This window comes from Phocoena sinus, chromosome 8 (genome assembly GCF_008692025.1).
Source record: "Phocoena sinus isolate mPhoSin1 chromosome 8, mPhoSin1.pri, whole genome shotgun sequence".
NCBI lineage: Eukaryota > Metazoa > Chordata > Mammalia > Artiodactyla > Phocoenidae > Phocoena > Phocoena sinus.
The window spans coordinates 83,332,769-83,359,693 of record NC_045770.1 but is presented as its reverse complement, the minus strand read 5'-3'; the positions used below and the strand labels follow the sequence as shown (position 1 = coordinate 83,359,693).

General features: G+C 36.2%; 1 protein-coding gene across 1 annotated transcript in view; it reads right to left on the bottom strand.

Moving 5' to 3' along the window:
• DNAJC24 (DnaJ heat shock protein family (Hsp40) member C24) overlaps positions 1–26,925 on the bottom strand; it is a 67,507-nt gene that overhangs the window by 6,511 nt on the left and 34,071 nt on the right. Inside the window, exons 3-4 of the mRNA XM_032639294.1 lie at positions 14,791–14,929; positions 3,016–3,084 (exon numbers count right to left, since the gene is read on the bottom strand). Of these exons, the coding sequence (XP_032495185.1) occupies positions 3,016–3,084; positions 14,791–14,929 (208 nt within the window). The remainder of the gene's footprint in view (positions 1–3,015; positions 3,085–14,790; positions 14,930–26,925) is intronic.

Genomic DNA, 26,925 nt, shown 5'->3' with positions numbered 1-26,925 from the left:
AATATGGTGCAACGTTCTGCCTACGAATGGGGGAAATTTTATAAGTTTCATCTTCCTAGGAAGTTGAAATACTTTGTCTTTTAGCTGAAAGAATCTCTGATCCACTGGTTATTCCATTTTACTGTCACCGAGGAGTGACTGTCAAAGAAAAGTAATTACTGATCTCATTATTTTACTACTGTCATAAAAAAAATTAGAGATAAATGAACTAAATCTCTAAAGATATAATTTCTTACAATCAAATATCTTCATTCAATTCTCAAACTTCATTTTTTAACACTTAGATCTCATCATATGCCACGAAAAGAAGAGAAAAGAAAAGAAAAAAAATATTCAACTGCCTTGGATTTGTTCTCTAATCAACTTTGGTCTTAGAAAAACAAGCAATTAAATAAGCCAGCTTTACATGTTTATTTTATCAGTAAGGAAAACATTAATTCACAATCCTGCTTTTCATTTTTCACCACAATGTCTTTTTTCTCTATAAAGAAAAATAATTTAATCTTGAATTTTAAAACATTAACATCTTCCCTATCTGAGCCAACATATATGTGTAATAGAGCATGCTTTCAAAGTGAACTATTATTAAATTGTCTAAAAATACATATTCTAACCATTGGTTTTCTGGAGCTAAATCTCCCTGTTGTTTTTTCACCACCTCAGTGAACAATGAGAAACAATTTGAGGTGACATGTGCTTGGTAAATAATGCAGAGGCCACCATGGGCTACTGTGGAGTTTTGTCATAGATGATTCCAAATGTTAATTCTCACTAAAACACATCTTTTTAAATTTCTTCTTAAATTATTCTACTGTCACTTAAAGTGATATCTTCACAGAAATCATAATTTTAAATACACTGAATGAAGACAAAACAACCAAGCTGTGTAAGAGACTAACTGTAAGGGGAATGGCCAACTTCAGTCTCAATAGTTCTTCAGGTATGCCTTTCAAGCATAGTATGCATCATTTCCTACTGTTCCTGGACCCAGAAGCTGATAATTTGGCTATGTTTATCATGTAGGATTTCATCCACTTTTCTCCTATTCTGGATCTTCACCTTCCAAGGTTATTCTGAAAGCGCCCATGAAGGAATCATCAAATGCTTTTGCTAGTCCAGTTGATCACACTTTTTATGTACTTTCATCTGCCAAGGCTGCTCTTTGCAATCGCACAGAACAATTCCAAATTGCAAATTCAACAGCAAAACTCACATGACCAGTTTTTAAACATTCCTGCAAAAATAATAGCTTCATGTAGCTGTTACTCACTATTTTCTCTCATAAGGATAAGGACTATTTCTATCTTTACAGTGATAAAAAACCCTTAATTTAAATAAGTATCTAAGAACATCCTATACTTTTAAGATGAACTGTAGCTGCTTATAACTGATTCATTGGCTGTAGCTGGGATGCTTCTTTATCGTCTTCACTGTCCAGTTTACTTTAGGGAGTACCAAGGACAATAACATTTATGATAATTCTTGATTTCATGTTGTGTATGTCTTTCAATGTCTTGGCATTTTCACTTGTTATCAAAAAGCCCATATATTTGCTGACTGAACAGATGCTTGAACCACACTAATCCACAGTCTTAATTTAAAATAAAATCTTAAATTGATTATATTTTTACAATTTTACTAAAGAAGTAAAAATTACAAAAACCAGTTTTCACTGTTTTAATATTATCAGGAATTATTAGTAACAAAACATATTAGTCGTATCAACTACAACAAGAAGAACTAATTTGTCCAATAAGAGATGGACACACACACACATATACTGGTTGATAAGCTGGCAATACTGTATTTTCAAAAAATATTATTGAGCTGGGCAAGTCTCCCTGATAAACATGTTCTAATCTATCCCCTTCACAAAGTAGCAGTGAAATCAGTGTCACTAGTGTATTCTATTTTCACAGCAGTAGCTCTTCCTGTTTACTCTGATGAAACTATCATGAACCCCGGGAGCCCCAGTTACACAAAATCTCAAGTTTTCCAATCATTCACTGCAAATAAGAATTTCTACTCCAGGATTTCATTTGGCAGTTTAGGAGCAGAGTGGCTCATAGGCAAAAACATGATTCCCCTTCTAAGTCAATATAGCTTTGTGACCCAGCTTCCTAAGAGCACTAAGCTAAGAATTTGCCATTAAAAAATATTCCAGTAAACTTGGTTTCGGAAAGGACAGGCTGTTTATCTTCTACTTATCCACACTTACTAATAAATTTTTATAAACACCCAGGGAATCTGTACCCCAGGCTGAATAATACAGTTATAGGACTAAGAGTATATAAAATTCTAGAAAACAGTAAGACTTCTTCATTTGCCCAGAGAAACATGTAATTATGGTATTCATGGCTTCCATTTTAAAAAAAAGGAACTTAATAAAACCTAACCAGAGCAATTCACAGAACTAATCTGAAGAATGGAAAATTAAGTTAGATTAAAGTTTTTAAATTCTATTAATAGGAAAGGGGAAAAAGATATGACTTCATGGTAGGTAAAAGGGAGTGACAGACTTTTCTTTACCACTGAAGACACAATCAAAAAAGGAGGTTAAACATCAAGCTCCAAGTAGAAGAGTATAACGTGTATAACATTAAAATCCTTGCTCTGACAATTTATCATTCCATATAAAGAAACAAAAATAAACATATATTCTAATAGGAATTCATCTTAAGTGTCAACATAGGATGGAAAAAATTATCTCCTTTGACTATATTCCCTGTTATACAGATGGAGCATAAACAAAAAATCAAAGTAGTTTAAAAAAGAAAACCATATGAAATCTTAAGTACCTAACATCTAATTAGGATAGGAAAATAACTGGAAATGAGTCACATAAGTGGACATCAATAATTGAAGTTTAGAATGAAACAAAAAGATTCCAAACAAAAACACCCACATATATATAGAAAGCCAAGCTGTTATTTCCGAACATCCTATGGTTATTTTCTTATAGGAGGTCCCTAATATTTTTCCTGATTGTAATCAAGAGAAAAAAATAATTCCAACCTTCATTCCAAGACATTTCTTCAATATATACTCGAGCATCTACTGGTCCCATATTTCTTAGATCATCTTCTGTAAAATACAGAATGAGACACTTAATTTTGATACTTAAATCATAACCATGAAGAATGCTAAGAAGGCAAGTCCAGCCTGGTCACTACAATTCTAATTATATAAAAACTTAGCTTACTATATTTGTGACTAAGAAAGACAGTGTGGAGTCAGGTAAAAAATAACTATATTTGAACCTCAGTTATAATATTTTACTAGCTTTTTAACCTTATGTATATCAAATTATCTACTTTAGAAGGGTCACTCTGGACTGAATTATGTCCCGCCTCCCAAATCCTTATGTTGAAGCCCTAACTCCCAACATACTGTATTTGGAAATAAGCCTTTTAGAAGGTAATTAAGGTTAAATGAGGTCATAAGAGTGGGGTCCTAATCTGATAGAACTGATGGCCTTACAAGAGGACGAAGAGAGAGGTCTCTCCCCACTCACATGCACAGAGGAAAGTATCATGAAGACACAGCAAGAAAGTGGTCCTTTGCAAGCCAGAAAGAGACCTGACCAGGATCCTCATCAACTTGCACCTCAATCTTGGATTTTTCAGCCTCCAGCACTGTGAGAAATAAATTTCTGTTGTTTAAACCACCCAGTCTATGGCATTTTGTTATGGCAGACGGAGCAAACTAATACAAGGGTGTTCTTCCAATCAACTGAGATCAGGCTAAAAGTGCCTTAAAGAATAAGGCTCTAACCAAATTTAAGGGGGCTTTTAGTCATCTGATTTTTAATTCCTCACAACAGAGTAACAGGTAACTTAAAGGAATAATTATTTTAAAATATTTTAATAGCCACGCAACACAACCTCTCTGTGTTGATGTTCCACTGCTGTTTCCTGGGCCAAAGTTTTCCCTACAGAGGGAAGGTCCAAAGAAACCAGGAATGCCACCTAAATTTAGTAGGAATATGGTCTAGGTAGTATAAGCATGCACTCTTACTTACAGCAAGTGTACTGTAGGACAAAGAAAGCAACTATATATGAGAATCACTTGTCTTTGTTTTTAAAGGCACGCTGTACTTCCTGTATGCTTGTATTGTTCTTCTAGAAGTCAATGCTTAAAAGAAACTACTAAAATCCACCCCCCACCCCAATGAAATTTTCTTTAGCTGTCTCACTAGTCTCTTGTTCACTTGCTGAGAATGCTTCCCTTTGTTCCGTTGTGTGAATGCCTGCGACTTAATTATATCTAATAACTGCCTGTTCAAAATTTATTGGTGAGTTACACAATTTTAAAATAGATGAAAAGATTATACAATATTTTGAACTCACCGTGCTTTTCTATTAAGGTATGTCAAATATTATATCATTTCATATTTACTGGGTACTAAGTCTATTAAACTGTTCTAAAACCCAAAGATAAAGACTTCTGCGAAGTGGTCAGGGGTGGTTCTTCCATCTCTGTGTGTCCACTGAATAGCCTATGCAAAGTGTATCAGTATATGAGGTAGTTTCTGAACAAAACAATTTAATTTCCACATTCTATATAAAGTTTCCTTGGTTATAGTTTATTCAGTATTCCAAATTAAAAAAAATTCTATCTAAAAGTCTCATGGACTTTTATCACATGTTTCAATTTTTTACTCAGAAGGACCAGGATAATCTGCTTGAATGCAGAAATGAAACACTGTTTTAGAATTGAAGAATGGGGGTAATTGGCACTTACTAGAGCTTGGTTAGGGGAAATATATTCCAGGGTATCTTACAGATATCTTAAGTAATTTTGAAATCAGAGCAAATCAGACAAGGCAGAGGTAATGACAAGATGAATAAACCTTAATCTAACCTATCTTGGACACATGTAATACATTAATTGTTAAAAAAGACAACCCATTCATAAGTATCCATTATGCCATGCTTATTTTAAAATAATTAAAGAGAAATAACTGGCAAATATAACTGCCAAGCAAGTCAGGTTTGTATTGTTCTGCTTCTCTACTAGGAAGCTATTGTTATTCTCCCTAGTTACTATTTCATGTGGAACCCTTTCTATTATTCCACCTACTCCAAAAAGTGGCTTTTACATTTTTATTATTTTTTTCCTCTTTCTGTACAGAAACTTTATTGTAGCTAACTACTTCTTAGTTGAAAGATCAGTTTAGACCATATCTCATGGTAAAAGGGAAAGAAAACAGAACATAAAAATGGTTAGTACTTTACCCAAGGTCAGAGTTAAAAGGAGTATATTAAAATTTCTCCTGTTCTGTGCTTATCTAAACATCTACATATTGACCTGATTATTCAATACTATATGCACACAGTCCAAGTTCTGTGGGGATTCTGGTTTTAAAAGTCAGTATCTGGGCTTCCCTGGTGGTGCAGTGGTTGAGAGTCCGCCTGCCGATGCAGGGGACATGGGTTCGTGCCCTGGTCCAGGAAGATCCCACATGCCCTGGAGCGGCTGGGCCCGTGAGCCATGGCCGCTGAGCCTGCGCGTCCGGAGCCTGTGCTCTGCAACGGGAGAGGCCACAGTGGTGAGAGGGCCGCGTACCGGCAAAAAAAAAAAAAAAAGTCAGTATCTGACACAAGAGTGAACACAGGCTTCCCCTGCTATCTGAAAGTACAGCTTTCCTATGAAACCTCTTGTAAGGCAAAATAGGTAAAGCAAAGAAGAAATTACCTCAAGACATATCTTGCTAACGGATGCACAAAATAATTCAAGATAAAGCACAGATGCTCACAGACACAGTTCAAAGCTATGGTGGCTTGATGCTGAATGTAGTTCCCAGGGAGAGAGGTTGGCAGTGCCACTCTGGCCGCTTGGGGCTCTCCGCAAAGCAAATGCTGAACACTGTTTTCACTTTTCACCTCTTTTCATAAAGGTGAACATCCACTTAGGATTTCTTTCCATTAAGTGAAAGCAGGTACTAATGTAGGTCTTTCATGAAAGCAAAGTGGAGTAAAGCAAATTTTTGAAAAGCGGAGGACACCTGCGTACTGTATGATATCCCCATTATGTGAAGTGTAACAGGCAAAACTATCCTGTGATGTTGGGCGTGGGAGAGTGAGTAGTGACTGGAAAAAGTTACAGGGGCCTGCTGGGGTGCTGGTTAGTTAGATGGGTGTGTTTACTGTGAAAATCCATCAGGCTGTACACTTAGGATTGGTGCATTCCTCTGTATGTATGCTATACTTCAATAAAAAGGTTTAGGTATAGTGTTGAAACTCTAATGGCTATATTTTTAAATAGAAATAAGGAAAGAAAAGTTAGGGGAATGAAGTAAAGAGCTCCGTAAGAAAGTGTGTATCCTTTGAAAGGACCATAATCTAACAACTTCTGCAAAAAGCTGAGGGTGATTAAGTCAGGGGGAAATTGGATCCCTGGAGAACTGTATGATGAGCGGAGAGGGTACTCACAAGGAAAAGGTGAATCTAAATGCGCGGGGGCGGGGGGCAGGGAGGAGACCACCATCTTTTGTTGAGAGGCAGGTGTCCAGCGAATGGGGCAACAGCAACTCCCCGCCCCCCACTACCATTACAAGGAAGGAGCACAAACTAATCAATGTTTCTTTTTTTTCTTTTTAAACAATGATCTCTGCTTGTCCACCACTGTAGATATAATTAGAAAACTTAATTCCTCCCTAGCCCTTAAAGTAACGCACAGGAACCCTGTAATTAGCTTTGATTATTATCTACTAATCAGGCACTGCATCTGTAAAAGACATAAGTTCGTTTTCTTTTGAGTTTTACATATTATAAATATTTTTGCTCATTATAATACTGTAATAGGCATCCGAAAATGTAAACCCTATCTTAAAGTCCTCCTTAATATACTACCAAAAATCATGAGAAAACAGAAACTGACTTAGAAAGTGATTTAATTAAATAAACAGATCCAAGATTTAAATCTGGAATCTTAGCTACAGATGGTAGTGATTTTTAAAAAAACCCAAAAACTGCCCTTTGGAAAGAAGAGCACTGCCTGGCATTTGGTAAACTCCATTTTGAGTCCAATGTCACTACATGATTCCTAATTCTTTTGAAGCGAATGGGTTCAGCTTTTTCTAAGATATCTAGAAACGTTAAGGTCTGTGCACAAGCTGTACTGTGCTCACAAGCTTAAGCAAATATGGAGACAAGAAAAACTTCCAGATTTCCTTACATGTAGAAAGCAGTGCACTATCGTTAAAGAGAGATTCCCAACCAATATAATGATAAAATCAAATAATTTATGTGGTTACTTGAAAAAGAATCTTTCAACCTTTAGAAGTATAGGCCCTTCTGACCTTGTGTTCTATTGGATTTGTCTGACAACAAGAAGTGAAAGAATTCTGTGGCTCCATTGTCTCAACAGTGGGATCTAAGAAAACACTGGCAGGACTCATCAGAGAGGTTTATGAGCCTGCAATTCAAAGAGATTAAAAGGAAAATCTACGGAGATTCTTTCACACTGAAGAATAACATTAAATAACTATTAGCAGCTTGGTTCAGTAAAGCTTACTAGAGCTCTCGCTGGGTCATTCACAACTTTCTAAAAGAGGAAAGGTTTTTTTCAGCTCCATTTGGGAATCAATAAATATTCCTTACTTCTTACCAGACAATGGAATTCCAGTCTTTTAAAACTTCCTCCTAATGACAGTAAAATTTCTAAAACAGCTCTTTGTTTGCTGCCTATATAATTACACTTCCTAATCCCAGGAAACCTTTTCTAACTGTAGCTACAATTCAAATAAATAAGTAAAAATAAATAAATAACAGCAACAAAAAGCTACCAAGAAGAGGAATTAAACTTTATTCTTTATGGATGAGATATCTAAAAGTCTCATTCAACCCACTACTGGCCAAAAGATCTAGTCTATCTGCAACTCTGTCCCTACTATTCAAGAGTGGCAATGTTGTGTGTTACTCAAGTGATCAAGTCCCCAGAACGCTCTCATTTAGCAGTTAGTGCATTGTATTTATTTTTATGCCATTTAAAACAAAGTTCATTTCAAACTTACAGAAGTCATCTATGTGTGTTCAAAGCAATCACAGTATTTTCCTTTAGGTCTAAATTAGTATCTTGCTGCTTTAAAACCATGTAGTTTAATTTTAAACAATCACCTCCTTCTTAAAAATCATTTCAGTATACATAATTAAGTCTTTCATATAGGAAATAACTTGAAGGAAATCAGTTCCTTGTCCTTAATAGTCTCTGTTCTTAGAACAGTCTCTACCTTGATAAGAGATTCAGAATCAGGCAACATTTAACTTGAAACCTATTCATTAAATCATAAAGCTCTATAATTCTTTCCCAGATGAAATTAAAGAGTCACAACTGCAAGGCTTTCCATACTGCAGAAAAACTACAAACTTGGAGCTTAATTATGGACTTGAAGAACTACGGTTCTTTCATAAGCTGAACAGAAACCCAGTGCTCATGAAAGGTACCAAATGAAACCCGGAAATTGAATTTCATGTTTCACTGCAGAAAGGCAGAACACAGTAGCAGAAGTAAGCCTGGCCTCTCACTCTGACCCTCAAATATGCCTCATTCCTGACTATCTGGAACTAAAATAGTAGGTTGTACACACCTATTCAAAACTTGGCAGCCTAGCACAGTGATTAAGAGTCAGAGAACGCCTTTGAGTTTCCCCTCTTATCAATTACTAGCTATGTGCCCTTAGTCAAATTACTTAAACCCTCTGGGTCTCAGACTCCTTCTCTGGAAAACAGATATTAAAATCTTCCTTACAAGGTTGTTAAACAATGATTAAAAGACAATTGCCATAGTTCTAGTGCTCAACAAATGGCAGCTATTTTAACTGTTATTATTAACTCATAATGTTTGTGTTGACCTGTCTATAACAGACCACAGGAAAATGACTCAATTATTGCATGGTTGGGGGGTGGGGAGTGGGGGGAGCCTCGAGTACCACAGTGTAGGACGGCAGCAACTTTCACCTTGTCTGGATTTGTAACAGGGTTAAGAAGTTTGATGTACTTTACTATTGTCAGTCCCATTAAAATTGATCTATTATTATCAAAGCCATAGTCCATATTATTATTTAGTCCTTCCAAAGTATCAAACAGAACTGAAAGATGGGGAAAAAAAATCAAAATACTTTATGGATTAAATTCAGAGGTTAGACATAATGACAGTAGATTAGAAAGTCAGGGGAGGCTTTCTTTTGTGGGGAGTGGAGCTAGGAGGACTAGAGCTGCAACTTGAACAAAGAATACGCTGTGAAGAATCAGAATGCAAGGGTATTCTGAGTAACAACAAACAGTATAAGCAGATGTGTTTGGGAACCCCTAAATGAATGGGGAGAAGATTCACATTAGGTTTGTGATTGGTGACAAGGCTGGAAGAAGTAATTAGGGACAAACTTAAGAGCTTCTGTCGCATTTAAATTCCATGTGAATGGGTAAATGTTGTGTTAGGGAGTGGGTAGTTATATAAGTTCTTAAACAAGAGTAAGAATAAAGAAAGCTAGACCAATCAAAATGTAAATGACTATGGGAGAAGGCCAATTAGCAGCTGTGGAAGTAACCTGAGTCTATGTTATAATCTGGGTATGGTCTATTGTGGTAGCTGTGAGAATAAAAAGATCACTTAGAGGGGAAAAAAAAAACACATTGAAGAAGAAATGCCAACACTCATTTTTAGTTCACTGGCTATATATTGAGCAAACCAGAAGTAATCAGAGTGTAATATGAAAGAAAGATTTCAAGTCTGAGGGTTAAAAACAAGCAATGAGAAAGGTGGACCCAGTCTTGGTTTTGAACCCATTGATTTCAGTCGGGTCAAGTACCCGAGTAGAAATTGGGAAACAGGTTAAAGATGGAGACACAAACTTCCTAAAATCCTACATTTTCTCTGTTATTAAATCAAAACTTCCAATTATGTCCAAGTATTACAGGATTATAACTATAATCTTGCCCATAGGTTTCTATAGCATTATTTGAAACTAGCCAAATTTTTATTCAAAATCATTGAGAAATGATCTTAAAATACATTGTCATTGCAAAAGCAGTTATTTGTATTCAAGTAAAAGTAACAAATAATGCGAGTAGTCACCTTCTTATGACAAAGAAGATGAAGCAAGAGGACCCTCACAGAAAGTTTTATCTATATTATCTTCCCTCTCTGAAGAAATGCAAGTCCCTAACTGTCTAGATGGATTTTCTGCATCATTTCACATACTTACTTTTCCCAGAAACAGTCACCAAAAAACATGCCCTCTGATGCTTATCTTCAAGTTTTACCTGAAGCACATTTTTATAGCCAATTTTCAAATTCCTAAAATCAAATGGAAAAACTGATACGACCATAAATGGAAACCCTAATCTGACTAATATAAGTATTTTATAAGGGTCAGTTTTAGCACATAATTTACACAAACATCCACTGGCCTTAAGTCATTATTTGAAACAGATAACCCAAATTCATATTATCTACATTTATAAGTATTAATTCGCTTTTTACGGAGTTAATCAGTCTTTAGTGTTAACTTGCTTTTCAGCAAGTACTTTTATTTTAAATTTAAGAAATTACATGTTGATTCAGTTCTCTGACACATAAATGTTGGTGGGGTTTTAAGGTACGTTCCTCATCTGGTCCAAGATTTACTTATTTATCTCCCATTCTCAAATATTTATCCTAATAAAGGGATGGAGTGAACTGTATAATACAACAACTGAAACGACCTTTTGTATCTAGGTAAGGAGAGTATAGCTGATTAGCTTTAAGTAAAGACACTAACTTTACAATGTTTGGCTCAATCCTCTTCAGAGCCCAGCTGTCTTGGGTATCCAAGCACTTGGCCAATTGTGTAGCATGAAGGCGCCACATCACCAAAATAATTCACTAACAGAGAACCAAGGTACATCTTAATATAAAACAATATACCAGCAAGGACTCCAGACACAATCCACTTATTTTTTTACAACATAATTTAATTTGACTGACTTCATTTGAAGGTCTGTTCCTCTTCAGATCACAGTGAAGTAACCGAACTCATAAGCTGTGTCACTCCATACAGCCACCTAGACATCAGAGATCTGTGTGACTCACACTACAAAGCTATTGAATCACGATCCCTGTTCTTTTCATGATATACTTCTGACATGTTTTTAAATGCGCTTCATGTATGAGAAAACTCCCCACAAGAATTATAAAGGCACAAAAATCTATTCAATAGATATTATTCATATGAACATTTTATAAATCCTAGAAAGATTTTCCAAAGTGTTCATCTGGTTGTCTGAAGTGCAAAGCCTAACCTTGAATAACTACATGCCTTTCAAGGGAACATGGGAAGCAGTCTGGAAGCATCCTTACAAACAATAAGGTAAATATGTCCAACTGGAACTTACTGATTAAATTCACTAGTTAACATTGCTTTCAAAATGCATAATATCTAGAAACTGAATATTACTAATCTTTTATTAGGTTTACTTTTCTAATGAGCCTGGCCAACACTGCCCTAAAATGTCAACCAAGAATACAGAAGTGTAAATGAGGGAGAAAAAACACAGGTACTTTACTTTAGGTCACCTATCCTAGACTATTTCTTTTGATAATTCTTTTGTGAAGCAAAAAATATGGATTTCAAGGGCTCCTTTAAACGATCTTTTACAGAAATAAATGGTTGTAGGTAATATTATGAGGCTTTCCTTACAAAAGAGCACCAACTTTGAGCTGTGAAATATGAGAAAGTGTTCAACATCCGCCAATAAAACATCTCCTGCCTCCTTTCCAAGTATACAGAACGCAAACTTATTTTATACTATACGTTAATGCAGGGCAGGAAACAAACATATTTAAAGCACACACCATGAAAAGAAAGTTCTATAATGAACTATCACCACATGCAAAAAGGGTTCTGTATAACAAAGCTATTTCCATGTCTCCAGGGGTTGACCCAGAAAAAAAGAGTGCTTTGACCTGGTTATAACAACTCTCTCTCTTGGTAACCTATCCTGGTCTTCAACAAATTATCACTCTCAAAGTTTTTCCTTCTAACAAATCTAAATCCTCAGTGTTAGAAGTTCAAGTTCATTTCCTTCTTTCAAGGAGCTATTTATTGAAGATGGGTAAAGAAGTAAAAATTAATGTCGGTAATCAAGAGAAATGACAATACAAAACCAGGTTTATTATGAGATTTTTGAAATAGCTCTAGTATGAAAGGCTTAAAACCAGCAAGTTGTATCTGGATAAGAAACTTCTATTCCTTATCTAAACAGCAAGCCAATTTCAATTTAAAACTGAAACAAAGCATTCTCACTATTTGGAGTCTCTGGTAATGAAGGAAATATTTAGTATTTAGATCTGAGGTACTAAAAGGTCATGAAAATTTGTATTTCTACTGTCCTTCTAGAAAAGCTCACCCGCCTGAAAAACATGCAAAGCAGACAGACATCATATAAATTCCCAGAAGATCTGCCTATTTATTGGAATCATGAATCAAGCCCAATCTCACTGTATTTGGTTTCTCTAAACTTTGTTGTGACCTCATCAATGAGTTATAAGAATCTCCTGAGATGCAGTAGGCTAGAGCTCCTTCCATTAAAACCTCTAAACCAAGGATTCAAAGCTCAAAAGAAATCTACATTTCCAAAGACTTCTCACAGGCAATGAGAAAGGCTTGAAGATGTTGGTTACTTGTTCTTCTAACATCTCTTAAACCTCCTTCATGTAATTCTACTGCTCCCTTTAACCCTGCTTCCTATTTCTCCCATTTCTGGTCTTACTCACCCAATACCCTAGCAAGGGAGAATATTTTTTGATTCCTGATCTCTCCCTACCTCTTTTCTCTGTCTGACAGTAGGTTTCTAGTCAGTTTCACTAATAAGTTTTTTTTTTTTTTGCTGTATGCGGGCCTCTCACTGTTGTGGCCTCTCCCGTTGCAGAGCACAGGCTCCGGACGCGCAGGCTCAGCGGCCATGGCTCACGGGCCCAGCCGCTCCGCGGCACGTGGGATCTTCCCGGACCGGAGCACGAACCCGTGTCCCCTGCATCGGCAGGCGGACTCCCAACCACTGCGCCACCAGGGAAGCCCACTGATAAGTTCTTAATAGTACCAAGCTGTGGAGTGGCAAAAATGCAGAGCGACAGTGCAAGTACACACCCTACACTCCTTAAGATACAGTTTTGTGGATTATCCTCACCTTAAGCAAATCAGCACCCCAGAATAAAGACTGGTAAAGACGTGCAAAGCACCATGACAGACTGTCATCTACAGTAGAACTTGGTCACTTTAGAAACATAGGTAACTTCTCACACACAATACATCCATGTTTATTAGTTTCTACACTTTCACAGAAATTTTACCATGTGAAGCAAGGTCAGAAAGATGTATCTATGGATAGAATTCATCCTCAGATGAAACCACCTCTACATTCTTTTGCCGGAAGTGCAAGAATTTACAGAAGAAATACAACATTGGAAAGATGCACATAAATGCACCAAATAGAAGGAGGACCCAATATTCAAGCCATATTTGAAAATTAATCCAAATTCATTGCAAAGTTATATTTATTGGTTTCTTAACATTTTTTAAAAAGGACTGTTAAGTTCATCAGTCTTAAAAAAGTAGAAGGGCTCTAGAGATGATCAGTATTATGAAAGTGACTATTAAAAACTAATACCCCAGTACATAAGCAAATTGCTTATGAAGCCTTTCCACAAAGGAATCACACACTAACTGTAAGAAAGACTTAATTTTACTGATACAACTCCCTCTGAAAACAGATATGGATATTCTATATATATTGTTGGCTTTAACCTATAATGTTGTATCTTAGAAATAAAGCCTTATTTCTCAAATCAAATTTTCATAACCTTAGTAGTAGGAGTCTTGCAATCATTTTGTTAGGTTTGATCGTGTACTGGTGCAGGGCTTGGGAGGAGATTCAATAACCAAGTACAGAGACAGTGAGCTTTTATCAACACATGTGAGTCAATGCTGAGCCTGGTGCGCGATGGCAGAGTGCAACTGAGTGTTTTCCCCACAGGCTGTGGCTGATTATCGACTCCCCCATTAGCATGTAGAGTGCATATTGAAGGTTCAGATAGAAGGCTGAGGGACTGCTATCCCAAGGCCAGGGCTGAAAGACAGCCTATCACTTCGTGTAACTGCAGTCCATGTGTGACAAACCTGACCTACATTTGTCCCTTTCTTTCTCACAAGAGCCTGTCACTGTTTTAAGAAGCTATTTTCTAAAATGCATAAAAGAAATGACTTTTAAAATTGCTTAGGAAATGTGCGTTCCTAAGATATCATTTATAACAATCTTACAAGGAATATAGTTTATCCAGGAGATAATCATGAAAACCTAGCCTACGACAAGTTCAGAGACAGCAAAGAGTGCTTTAAGATGTTATCCTTTATAGTATCTTCCTATAGATGGTCATTTATACAGTATATAGTCTTAAAAGTACTCAATGAAAATTTTAATCAGTACATAATTAAATTTAATAAAAAGAAGTTTTTAAACATAAAAAACATATTAATTAGGAATGTGTAATTAAGCATTTTTCATTAGTTATAAAAAGTAGCTTTCATGGCTTCACAAGAAGCCACATCCTAGTAGTTTTGCTGACTTCTCAATGTATACATAGTAATCACTACTAAGAATAGGGCATAATTAAAAACACTGATGGGAGGGAAGGAGTAAAGGAGGCAATAACAACTTGGTGCAAATGCTGAAAAGTGTCCCCCAGAAATGGCTGCAGACTGTGCTTCACAGAGCTGCCAATGTGCTGGGGCTCCTCACCACAAGTACCTACCATGCCGCTGCAGGTCATACTCTTTTTTTGTTTCTTCATTCCCTAGAATTTTCCATGCCTGATCAACTTCGATGAACTTCTGTATACATTCCTCCACTGTTCCTGCTGGTACATCTGCACTTTGTTTATCTGGATGATACTGCCAATCAAAAACAAGGGGGGGGGTGGGGTGATGAGTAGAGAGGGTGGGGGGGTAGGTTAAAAAAAAACTCTAAATCTGAGATTTCGTTAAGAGAGAAGGTAATGAGAAGATGAAAACTAACATGCCAAGCAACGAAACAACAGTGTTGGGCACCGGAGACAACTGCCAGGTTAATTAGAGCACTGGCGTAGCTATAAATCCACCAGTGACATGATCTGTCACAATGTGCAAAAACAGCATTTTCTGGATAATTTGCTGATGGAATCACTGGTCTCATGGACAATTTACCCAGAGAGGATGACTAACACAAACAGAAATAGGTACATGCAGACGAGCAGGACCTGATAGAGGAAGAGTACAAACTCTGTACAGAGTATGAAGCTCTCCTTATACAATATGCTTGGCTGTAGATATCATAACAATGGACTACTACTAGCTTTTCTTTTGAAATTACACAATTATTACTTTAAATTAAAACACTTCTCATCTTCTGGCTCAGCCCTGAAGATTTTAAAGTTATAAATCCCCAAACACAAATTTGTATTGAAAAATGGTTATTTCAGGGCAGATTTGTAAGAAACAATTTTAAAGAACTCAACAAAACATTTGAATACAAATTAATTGGTTAGTAAATCTTTCTTACATTTGTTTTCATGCTGAACTTTCTCCACACTGCTGGTGATCCTCACTAGCAGAGCAAAGGCTATTGTGATATTTGGTTGCCCAGAAGAACTAATGAACATCATGCAGGCTGGGAGAAAGATTACAGGGCAAACAAAGAGAATCAGGCTTCCATTTTCCCTCTGGGAAACTATTTCTTTTCTTCTCCTCCTATGCCCAAATCTATCAGCTATTAATATTTAAATATTTAAGCTAATTAATATAATGACTGAAGAAAAGGAAACTTAGGCTTTATTGTTTCATCTTTTTTAGGCCATGATTTATCAAATGATGTTCATTAAAGTTATTCCCATACTGAGGTTTAAGCAATCCTTAAAGCTAGGATATTACATAATGTACCAAAGCCAAAATAGAGTAGGCTACATTAAGTTCTCTACCTAACCTATCTTCTAACACTATGTGAAGAAGTTCTGTATAACAAGTTTGGTATGAATCAATGTTATTTCATGCAACATGCTCAAATACACCACTAGTATACATTTAAGATGTATCAATACTTACATGTGAAAACGCAATCTCAGTATGCCGCTAACATTGAGTAAGGCCCTAGAGAAACCATTCTAATCTAGCAGCTGTATCACAGAAGTACAGACTAGAAGATAGGTAATTTCTAATAGGCCACTACAGAAACCAGCAGTGGTTGGTACAATGAACAGAACACAATGGACTAATCATACACCAACCAGACCAAGAAAGCCCTACAAAACCAAGAATTAGTTCCTGGCTGCCCCAAACTAAAAGCTATCACTAAATTTTGAATCATATATCAGTTCTATGGTAGTCAAAGCACAATTCAATCATTTTCCCTAATTTGGTATTTTCCTATTATTTTAAATAAGTAATTCACCATCTGAGGCTTTTAGATCTATTCTGTTGTGCTAATAGAATGCAATAAATTTTATGCTGTGATATAGGTTTTAATTAAAAAATGAAAGTTATAGCAAGAAAATAAGTATGTCATTTGGGGTACCAAAATCCTCAGTCCAATCTGCTTTGACAGAAAGTTCCAGAACAAAATGAAGGTCTAAAAAAGATAATATTCTGTGGTAGGCTGATAACAGCCCCCCAAAATATCAGGTCCTAATCCCTAGGTCCTGTAAATGTTACCTCATTTGGAAAAGGGGTCTTTGCAGATGTGAATTAAGTTAAAGATTGGGAAGATTATCCTGAACTGTGCAGATGGGTCCTAAATATAATCAAAGAATTTTTTATAAGAAAGAGGCAGAGGGAGATGTGACACACAAGGGGAAGGTGATGTGAAGACTGTGCAGAGAGATTTTAAATATTGGCCTTAAAGACTGGAGTGATGAGACCATAAGCCAAGGAATGCTGGCAGCCACCAGATGCTAAAAGAGACAAGGAATGGACTCTCCCCCTAGAGCCTCTAGAGGAATGGTGGCCCAGCCAATACTTTGATTTTGGCCCAGTTATACTGATTTTGGACTTCTAGCCTACAGAATTGTGAAAGAATAAATTTCTGTTGTTTTAAGCCACCAAGTTTGTGGTAATTTATTCCAGCAGCCGCAAGAAATTATACACAATCTAAACACATCTACAGTTTAAAACTAGAATATAACAGACACAACTTCTAAAGATATTTCAATTAAAGGTCTATTAATAAAATGGTGTCATTATTATGTACATTTATATATATATATATATATATATATTTGACCAAGTTGGGTCTTCATTGCTGCACACAGGCTTTCTCTAGTTGCAGTGAGCGGGGGATACTCTTCGTTGCGATGCACAGGCTTCTCACTGTGGTGGCTTCTCTTGTTGCGGAGCACGGGCTCTAGGTATGCGGGCTTCAGGAGTTGTGGCACAAGGGCTCAGTAGTTGTGGCTCACGGGCTCTGGAGCGCAAGCTCAGTAGTTGTGGCACATGGGCTTAGTTGCTCTACGGCATGTGGGATCTTCCCAGACAAGGGCTCCAACCCGTGACCCCTGCATGGCATATGGATTCTTAACCACTGCGCCACCAGGGAAGTCCATTATGCACATTCTTAACTTAAAATATGCAAAGATTCTTTATTGCACACAAAAATCAAGCCTCTAACACTAGGTTCCAAGACTCTCTGATCCCAATGAACGTTAATTTTTCCTACTATTTCTATATTGGAGCCCTCCCATGAGAGGCAGGCTCAAGCATTCACTAGCACCACAAGGACCACAATCATTTTCCTCTGTTGTCAAGGCTTATTTTATTTTATTTTTTAAGGTTTTTTTTTCAGGGGGCTGTGTTGGGTCTTCATTGCTCCACGCAGGCTTTCTCTAGTTGCGGCGAGCGGGGGCTACTCTCCATTGCAGTGCGGGCTTCTCATTGCAGTGACTTCTCTTGTTGCAGAGCACGGGCTCTAGGCACGCAGGCTCAGTAGTTGTGGCGCACGGGCTTAGATGCTCCACGGCACGTGGGATCTTCCCGGACCAGGGCTCGAACCCGTGTCCCCTGCATTGGCAGGAGGATTCTTATCCACTACACCACCAGCAAGTCCCATCAAGGCTTATTCTTTGCTCTTCTTCACTTTGAATCCCACTAGCCAAACTTTCCCACTGTTGAGAGCCCAAAGCTATTCCTACCTCATTCACTCAATGACCAAATGAAAGACAGAAAATCTATGGCATCCTGTGTTCCAGGGTCTGACTTACTAACTGAGGAGCCAGAAACAGCCACAAAAAGATAGCATAAGCTTTCTTACTTTAGAAAAATGCCAGCTAAATCATACAAACAGCAGGGAGTTCTGAGGAAAACACTCACCAATCAAATATAGAAAATATTGATACTCTTAATTAACAGAATAGGTATATACTAAAATCAATGTTGCAAAGTTCATTTATTTTAACTTCTATTTGCTACCAGTACTAAACTGAAATGCATTTTGCTGGAATTGGAAGAACTTAAGTCACCTAGAAGCAAGGAACTCAAAATTAAGAAATCAGCAAATCTTTCAACAAACAATTGGAAAATTAAAGTTTAAGAAATTACCAATTGCAATAGCCTCAAGGTCAAAAAAATGGAAATAAATGGAAAGAAATAATATGTTCATGATGGGAAGATCATGTCCATCTTTCCTAAACTGATACACAAATTTTATGCAATTCCTATAGAATTCCAGTGAGCCACTCTGAAGAAGTAGACAAGATGATGATAATATTTACATGGAAAAACAAAGGATCTAGAACAGGCAAAAGAATCTTCAAAAAGTACATAGTTGAAGAACTTACATGATTTCATGACTTAATATAAAGCTATGGTAATCAAGACTGTAGTACTGGCATAAATATATAAAAATAGACAGTGGAACAGAAGAGTCTAGAAATAGAACATATGTATACAGTCACTTGATTTTCAACAAAGGTGCCAAGGCAGTTCAACTGGGAAAGGACAATCTAGAACAAATGATGTTGAAACAACTGGATGTCCATGTGGAAAAAAATTAACCTCAATCCCAATCTTATTACATACACAAAAATCAATTCAAGATGAATCATAGATATAAATGTAAAACACAGAACCACAAAGCTTCTAGAAGGAAACACAAGAGAATATCTTTGTCCCTTGGCAGGGACTGCTTTGACAAAAAGCACAGACTATAATGAAACAAAATGGATAAACTGAACTTCATCAAATTAAAAAATTTTCTGCTCATCAAAGATACCATTAAGAGAGTAAACAGACAAGCCACAGTCTGTGAAAAAAAATACTGGCTAAATAATTATCTAACAGAGGACTTGTAACCAGAATAAACAAACAAACAAACAAAAATCCTATAAATCGATGGTAAAAAGACATACTAATTAAAAATCAGGGGGAAAAACTTGAACAGACGTTTTTCAAAAGAAGACATGAATAGACAATTACACACGAATGTACATTCAAACCTTTTCATTAATTATCAGGGAAATGTAAATTAAAATCATGAGATACTTTTAAACACCTAATGGAATAGCTCAAATAAAAAAGACTGATGACACCAAATGCTGATGAAAATATGGAATAACTGGAACACTCATATGTTGCTGGCAGGAAACAATTTGGCAATTTGTTATAAACAAACACACATATCTACTCTGTGGTCAAGCAATTCCACTTCTGGATAGTTACCTAAGAGAAATAAAACATAAAAATGTATGTCCACAAAGAGACTTATCAAAGAATGTACTAACACTCTTATTCATAACAGCCACAACCTGGAACCATAAATGTCTATCAACAGGAGAATGGATAAACTATAGTATATCCATAGGGGAATACTATTCAACAACATAAAAGAAAAAAACTATGATACACTCAATAATAACACAGATGAATATCTAAAACATTATGTTGGGACTTCCCTGGCGGTCCAGTGGTTAAGACTTCACGTTTCCACTGTAGGGGGCATGGGTTCAATCCCTGTTGGGGAACTAATATCTCACATGCCCTGGTGTGGCCTAAATTAATTAATTAATTAAATATTATGTTGAGCAAAAGAAGCAAGAACAAAGGGTACATAGTATATGATTACATTGATCTGAAATCCAAATTCAGGCAAAATTAAATCTATACAGTTGGCCCTCCATATCTCTGGATATGCCATTCTATATAAAGGACTTGAACGTCCTTGGTTTTTGGTATCCTCAGGATGTCCTGAACCAATCCCCCAAGGATACCTAGGGATGACTATAGTGATAAAAGTTAAACGTTGGTTTCCAGGTTGGAACAGGGTATAGGGGATATAAGTTAACTAGAAAGGGACATAAGAGAATTTTCTGGAAAAACAGAAATGTTCTATATCTTGTTTGGGGTGGTAGCAACATGGTATCAAATTTCACCAAACTGAACACTTAAGATCCATGCATTTTTCAGTGTATGTTGACCATATCTCATAGAAAAATACCTTCAAATATGTCTAAATGTTTTAAAAGGAATTTAATGAATCTTTCTAAGTCATAAAGGAAAATGAGAAATTTCTTTCAATATTAAACAGAGAAAAGTAAAATAAAAACATAGAAAACTAATGAAAAGACAGATATGAATTAGTGAAAAGTTTGAATTACAGCCTAGTTTATGGAAATATAGTTTTACTTACTTTCAAGTACATATGCCAACCTCCAAAAACTTTAAAACATTTTAAAAAGTTTAGTGTTGCTGAGTAGAGGACTAAAGTACATTCAAAATTAAAATATGATAAATATGTCACAATACTAAAAATACCGAGAGAGTATCTCTCTGTGATTCTTTATTATAATAGGACAAAGCTGTCTATCTCCAAAGTTTTAGCAAAGTGCTATTTTACTATTCTTAATTGACTTGACACTCACAACTTTACGGTCTATGTAACTTCCTCACATGAGGGGAAAACTATTCAATTATATAGACGTATGGTTTTCAAATCCCCAAGCCACTTACTGAGGATGAGAAAAATGAACACAAACAAAAGATTAAAAAACTGTCTTGATACAAAAATAAAGGATCACTCATAACACTACAAAAGATATACAGAAAATAATTTTTTAACAGAATTGGTATGTGCTATCTACTTACTATCTAATTGATAACTAATATTTTAATTATGGACTCTTAATTCTGACTAGCTGAGATTTTATGGCAATGGGTTTTTCAATATGGAACATTTTATTTTGACTTTAGATTTTCTCCATAGAGTAAATCCAAGTGCTTTCAAAATTCCTAATTCTGGAGTGACTGTCACATTGTGTCAGCTCAGTGCAACTCAAAAAGCGGTCATCAGATTTGCAGCATCAGCATTATCTGAGAGTTCGTTAGAAGATGGCCCCATCTCAAACCTACAGAGCGGGACCCCAGAATCTGTTTCACCAAACTCTCCAGGCAATTATTATGCATGCTAAAGTCTGAGAAGCACACTGTTAGCCTCTACTGCTTAAAACAAAGAATTATTTGCAAGTTAGAAAATGAGTGCTTGATAAAAATTTCCCCTTGACAGATGTATTCCTCCAAATACCAAAAAAAAAAAGTGAGTGACACTCCGCAACTGTTAACCTATAACATCACAAAGAAAATTACATTAAGTGTACCAAGTCAGAAATTTTTCGATATTTGATACCTTTTGTTCAGTAATCATAAATGCCAACCTCTTTATTTCATTGTTTGCACAAATGCCAACTTACTTCAGTGATGAAGAAGCTGGTGAAATCTGAACAATATGCAAGTGGTATTTTAACCTGCTGAATTTTTTTAAAGAGGGGGGTATAATTTGTATGAGTCTTCAGCTACTGAAGACTGCAATGGTGTCCACTGATAGGTTTAACACAAGTGCCAAGTGTTTTTCTATTAGAAAACACAGAGACAAGTGTTTTTCTACTAGAAGGGGAAAGAAAATTGAAGTATGTGTAAATTGTGAAAAGAGTATATAATACAATACATTGTGAAAATTCTAGCAACTTCTAAAAGTTTTTAGTGAAAATTAATATATTCATTATATTACCAAATGAATCATACTTCCAAATAACCTTTTCTAGTCACTAAGCAACGTAAAGTTGAAATGAAATGGTATTTCTTTACAGTGAAAGCGTAAGACAGTTTTATGGTAAATTAACCACTACACAATAAGGTAATATTGGACCTAAACAGAGGTCGATCTGCTTAAATGCCTTTCTTACTTTCCTTTTTAAAAGGAAATATTGCTTTATTTTACCAATAGCTTGCTACTTAAACGTTAAATCAAACAAAAAGTTAAGGAGGTCATATATTAAGCCTTTACTACACATTTGTGATTATACTGTTTGATTAAAAAAATACTGACTGCAAAAAAAAAATAACAACTATGAAAAGGACTTCGGGCAAATTTGATTAAACAAAAATTCCCACATCATCATGCTGATATTATTTGATCTACCAAGGTGGCCCCTGAGCATATAGCACTTTGATTTTTCTCTATCATTAACAATGAGTTTAGTACAATTAACAGAATGCTAGCTCTCATCACTAGTTTCACACTTTCTTGAATTCCAGAACCAAATTTCAAATATCTTCTAAGAGCTATCTTATTAGCACTACAAGTTCAACACATCTAAAACCCAATTTATCATCCAGACTCTAAAATTAGTTCCTTCTCCTGCTGAATTCCTTGTCTGTTAAGATCACCACCGAGCTTAATAAATGCTGAATGAATGCATGAAAGAAAAATACATTTCCTAATAATCCAAGCTACAATATCAGGGTAACCTCCCTTTTTCTCATCCCATTAAGCACCAAATTTTGTAGATTCTACCTACATAATGTTCTTTCTATTCCTAATGACAAACCTAGTTCAAAGCAACAGTAGCTCCTACCTAGTCTCCAGCATTCATCTTCTAACAGCTCTCCAGTGCATCTACCTGCTTCCAAATTCACTCGCCTTAACTTAAAACCCTGACCATGTTATTCTCCACCTCAAAAATTGTAATTTTAATTGAGTACCCCTCAAATTTACTCAATTTTAATTGAGTACTCAATTTTAACTGAGTCACATTTAATCCTTACAAGTAAAGTCCTCCAATAAAAGAACCCAACCTACCATTCAAGCTTTATCTATTACAAGTATTATAGATATGCCATCTATGTCAGTCTAGTCGTTCTACACATTCTAGACTAGACCTTCAGATATCACCCTTGAACACTCATACCTCTCTGTTTCCATGTCTTACTTACCCTGTTGTCTCCAATGGAACATCCTCCACTAGTTCAAATGTACCTCTTCCATGAGGATGTGTTTAATATCCCTAGTCAGATGGCATCACACTAGTTTTGTATATGTGCAACACTGTATCTTAACCGTATCTGTATCTCTTGCCAAGCCCCAATAGGACCAATGCTGAATTTCCATAATATCACAGTAGATACACATTTCCAAACAGATTATAATGCAGAATACTACTGAGGAACTTCAAAATGCAGCAAACATATAAACACTGAATAAAAGCTTATTGTGGGTCATTTTTATTTAGACTTCCCATGCTTTTGTGAGTCCAGTCATCACTACATTTTGAGGCACTCATCACCTCTAAAGATAATAAAAACTCATTTCTTTGGACCTCAGTTGTGAAATAAAATTGAAAAGGTCAAGTTGACAGAATAATGCAATAGGCATTAGTAAATATGACCACAGTAATATGTGACAACTAAAATAGCATTCCCCAACATTTTTACTGGTGAAGAAGTGCTTTTGATTTATCAAAGTATTAAATATAGGCTCCATTAAAATATTTCATGAAAATTAGATTCTTAATCTTTGATAATTTTATAAAAACCAAGGGCCTTTTCCCTAAAGTGCTTATCACATCATTGTCTCTCCTCTCAAAAGAACTACAGTTCAGTCAATAAAAGTTAATTCCAAAGCAACTATACCCCAATTAAAAAAGAAAAGTTAATTCCAAATAACTCCATCTCTTTGCTCTTATTCTTTAAACACTATGAGAGGTGGCCCTCACCAACACTGCCGAAGCCTTTCCCCACAACTCCACCTTTTCATCTCCTTCTCTCACATAGCACCGTCTTATGCTCGTCTCTCTTCCAATCTCCCCTCAAAACTCCTCCAAAATATGCCCCAGATCCTAAGAGGTCCTGTAGTGTAACACCCGCCGCCCCACCTGAAGTGAACTGGTAGAGTCCTGATTACCTGCTGCAGAGACCAAGGCTCATATCTGAGACCTCACTTTCCTTCCACATCTGACACAAGTGGGATGCCTGAATTTCTGCCTGTAAACCCCATTCTGCCACCACCCACCAGAAAAGAAGAATCAAGTGTGGCTGGAAGGAAAGAGGCCAAGGGCATGAGTGCTCCCCACCACTGGGCCTCTGAGGTTTCTAGAAGTTAAGGATGGAGACAACGGGGTCTCTTAGGCAACTAGTAAAGAACTAGGGTTGTAGGAGAGCAGTTTCTCTCTGCCATTTTGCAACACAACAAACTTCCATAATAGCCTTCTACAGAAGGGTCTACCTGGGAAGCAAATAGATGAGGAAACCAGGAAGGAGTACAGAATCACCTTATCTAATTCTCCTCAGGTTCAAGAAAGTCTTCCTACTACACTTCTTGGTCTTGCTTGCCATAATTGGCAATGGTTATTAACCTCTCAAACGCACTATACAACAAGGGGGAAAAAGACTGTCCTTGGATCATCAATCAGAACAGATAGTACAATTATACATATTAAACCCTAACTTTCCATCACTTTGAAAAACTAGAAATTCCTAAGTTGATATATTTAAAAAAACAAAACCAAAACAAACAACACCCCCCCACACAAGGACATCTCCTTTCCCAGAATAATCTTCCCTGGTTCATTGCTATCTCCACCTCCCTCAAAGTATGTATCTTTTTATACCTGTTTTTTTTTAAATGCTGAATTACCTATGTTTATTGACAGCTTGTAATTAGCAGACCTCTTAAAAAGTTGTTTTATATTTGAAGAAACTGAAAGACAAAATATCAAGTAATATTATTCAAATGAATAATATGTTGAAGTATAGATTTTAAGGGTCAGACACAAGAATTTGTGTGACTAAGGCACAGCTAATCTTACAGAGTAGGACTGTATTATTATAATTAATTTAAGTGAAATTATTAGGATTCAAAGTTAATATAAGCCACTCTCCTTTTCAAAAATTATTAGTTTTTCAGATATAAACTTGTGATTTTAATTTTCTCCCATTCTACCAAACCCTGGCTTTTTTAAAAAAATTTTATCGACGTATACTTTATTTACAATGTTATGTTAGTTTCAGGTGTACAGCAAAGTGATTCAGATATATATATATACACACACACACACATATATATATATATTCTTTTTCAGATTCTTCTCCATTATAGGTTATTACAAGATATGGAACATAGTTTCCTGTGCTATATAGTAGGTTCTTGTTGTTTTATCTATTTTATATATAGTAGTGTGTATTTGTTAATCCCAAACTCCTAATTTATCACCCCTACCCTGTCCCCTTTGGTAACCACAAGTTTGTTTTCTATGTCTGTGAGTCTATTTCTGTTTGCAAATAAGTTCATTTGTATCATTCTTTTAGATTCCACGTATAAGTTATATCATATTATACTTGTCTTTCTCTGTCTGACTTACTTCACTTAGTATGATAATCTCTAAGTCCATCCATGTTGCTTCAAATGGCATTATTTCATTCTTTTTCATGGCTGAGTAATATTCCATGTTACATATATATATATATATATATATATACACATACACACAACATCTCCTTTATCCATTCCTCTGTCAATGGACATTTAGGTTGTTTTCCATGTCTTGGCTACTGTGAATAGTGCTGCTATGAACATAGGGGTACATGTATCTTTTCCAATTACAGTTTTCATTGTTTCTGGATATATGCCCAGGAGTGAAATAGCTGGTTCATATGGTTCACTTTATTTTTAGTTTTTTAAGGAACCTCCCTACTGTTCTCCATAGTGGCTGTACCAACTTACTTTCCCATCAACAGTGTAGGAGGGTTCCTTTTTCTCCACACCCTCTCCAGCATTTATTATTTGTAGACTTTTTGATGATGGCCATTCTGACCAGTATGAGGTGATACTTCATTGTGGGTTTTTTTTTTTAAATAAATTTATTTTATTTTATTTATTTGTTTTTGGTTGCGCTGGGTCTTCTTTGCTGCACGCGGGCTTTTGTCTGGCTGCAGCAAGCAGGGGCTGCTCTTTGTTGCGGTGCATGGGCTTCTCATAGCGTTGGCTTCTCTTGTTGCGGAACATGGGCTCTAGGCACGCAGCCTTCAGTAGTTGTGGCACACGGGCTTAGTTGCTCCGTGGCATGTGAGATCTTTCCAGACCAGGGCTTGAACCTGTGTCCCCTGCCTTGGCAGGTGGATTCTTAACCACTGCACTACCAGGGAAGCCCTTCACTGTGGTCCTGATTCACATTTCTGTAATAATTAGCGATGTTGATAGAGCACCTTTTCGTGTGCCTGTTGGCCATCTGGACATCTTCTTTGGAGAAATGTCTACTTAGGTCTCCTGCTCATGTTTTGATTGGGCTGTTTGATTTTTTGATATTGAGCTGTATGAGGTGTTTATATATTTTGGAAATTAATCTTGTCAGTTGCATCATTTGCAAATATTTTCTCCCATTCCATTTTGTTTATGGTTTTCTTTGCTGTGCAAAAGCATTTAAGTTTAATTAAGTCCCATTTGTTTATTTTCCTTTTGTTTCCATTACTCTAGAAGACAGATCCAAAAATATATTGCTGCAATTTATGTCAGAGTGTTCTGCCTATGTTTTCCTCTAGGAGTTTTATAGTACCCAATTTTACATTAGGTGTTTAATCCATTTTGAGTTTAGTTCTGTATA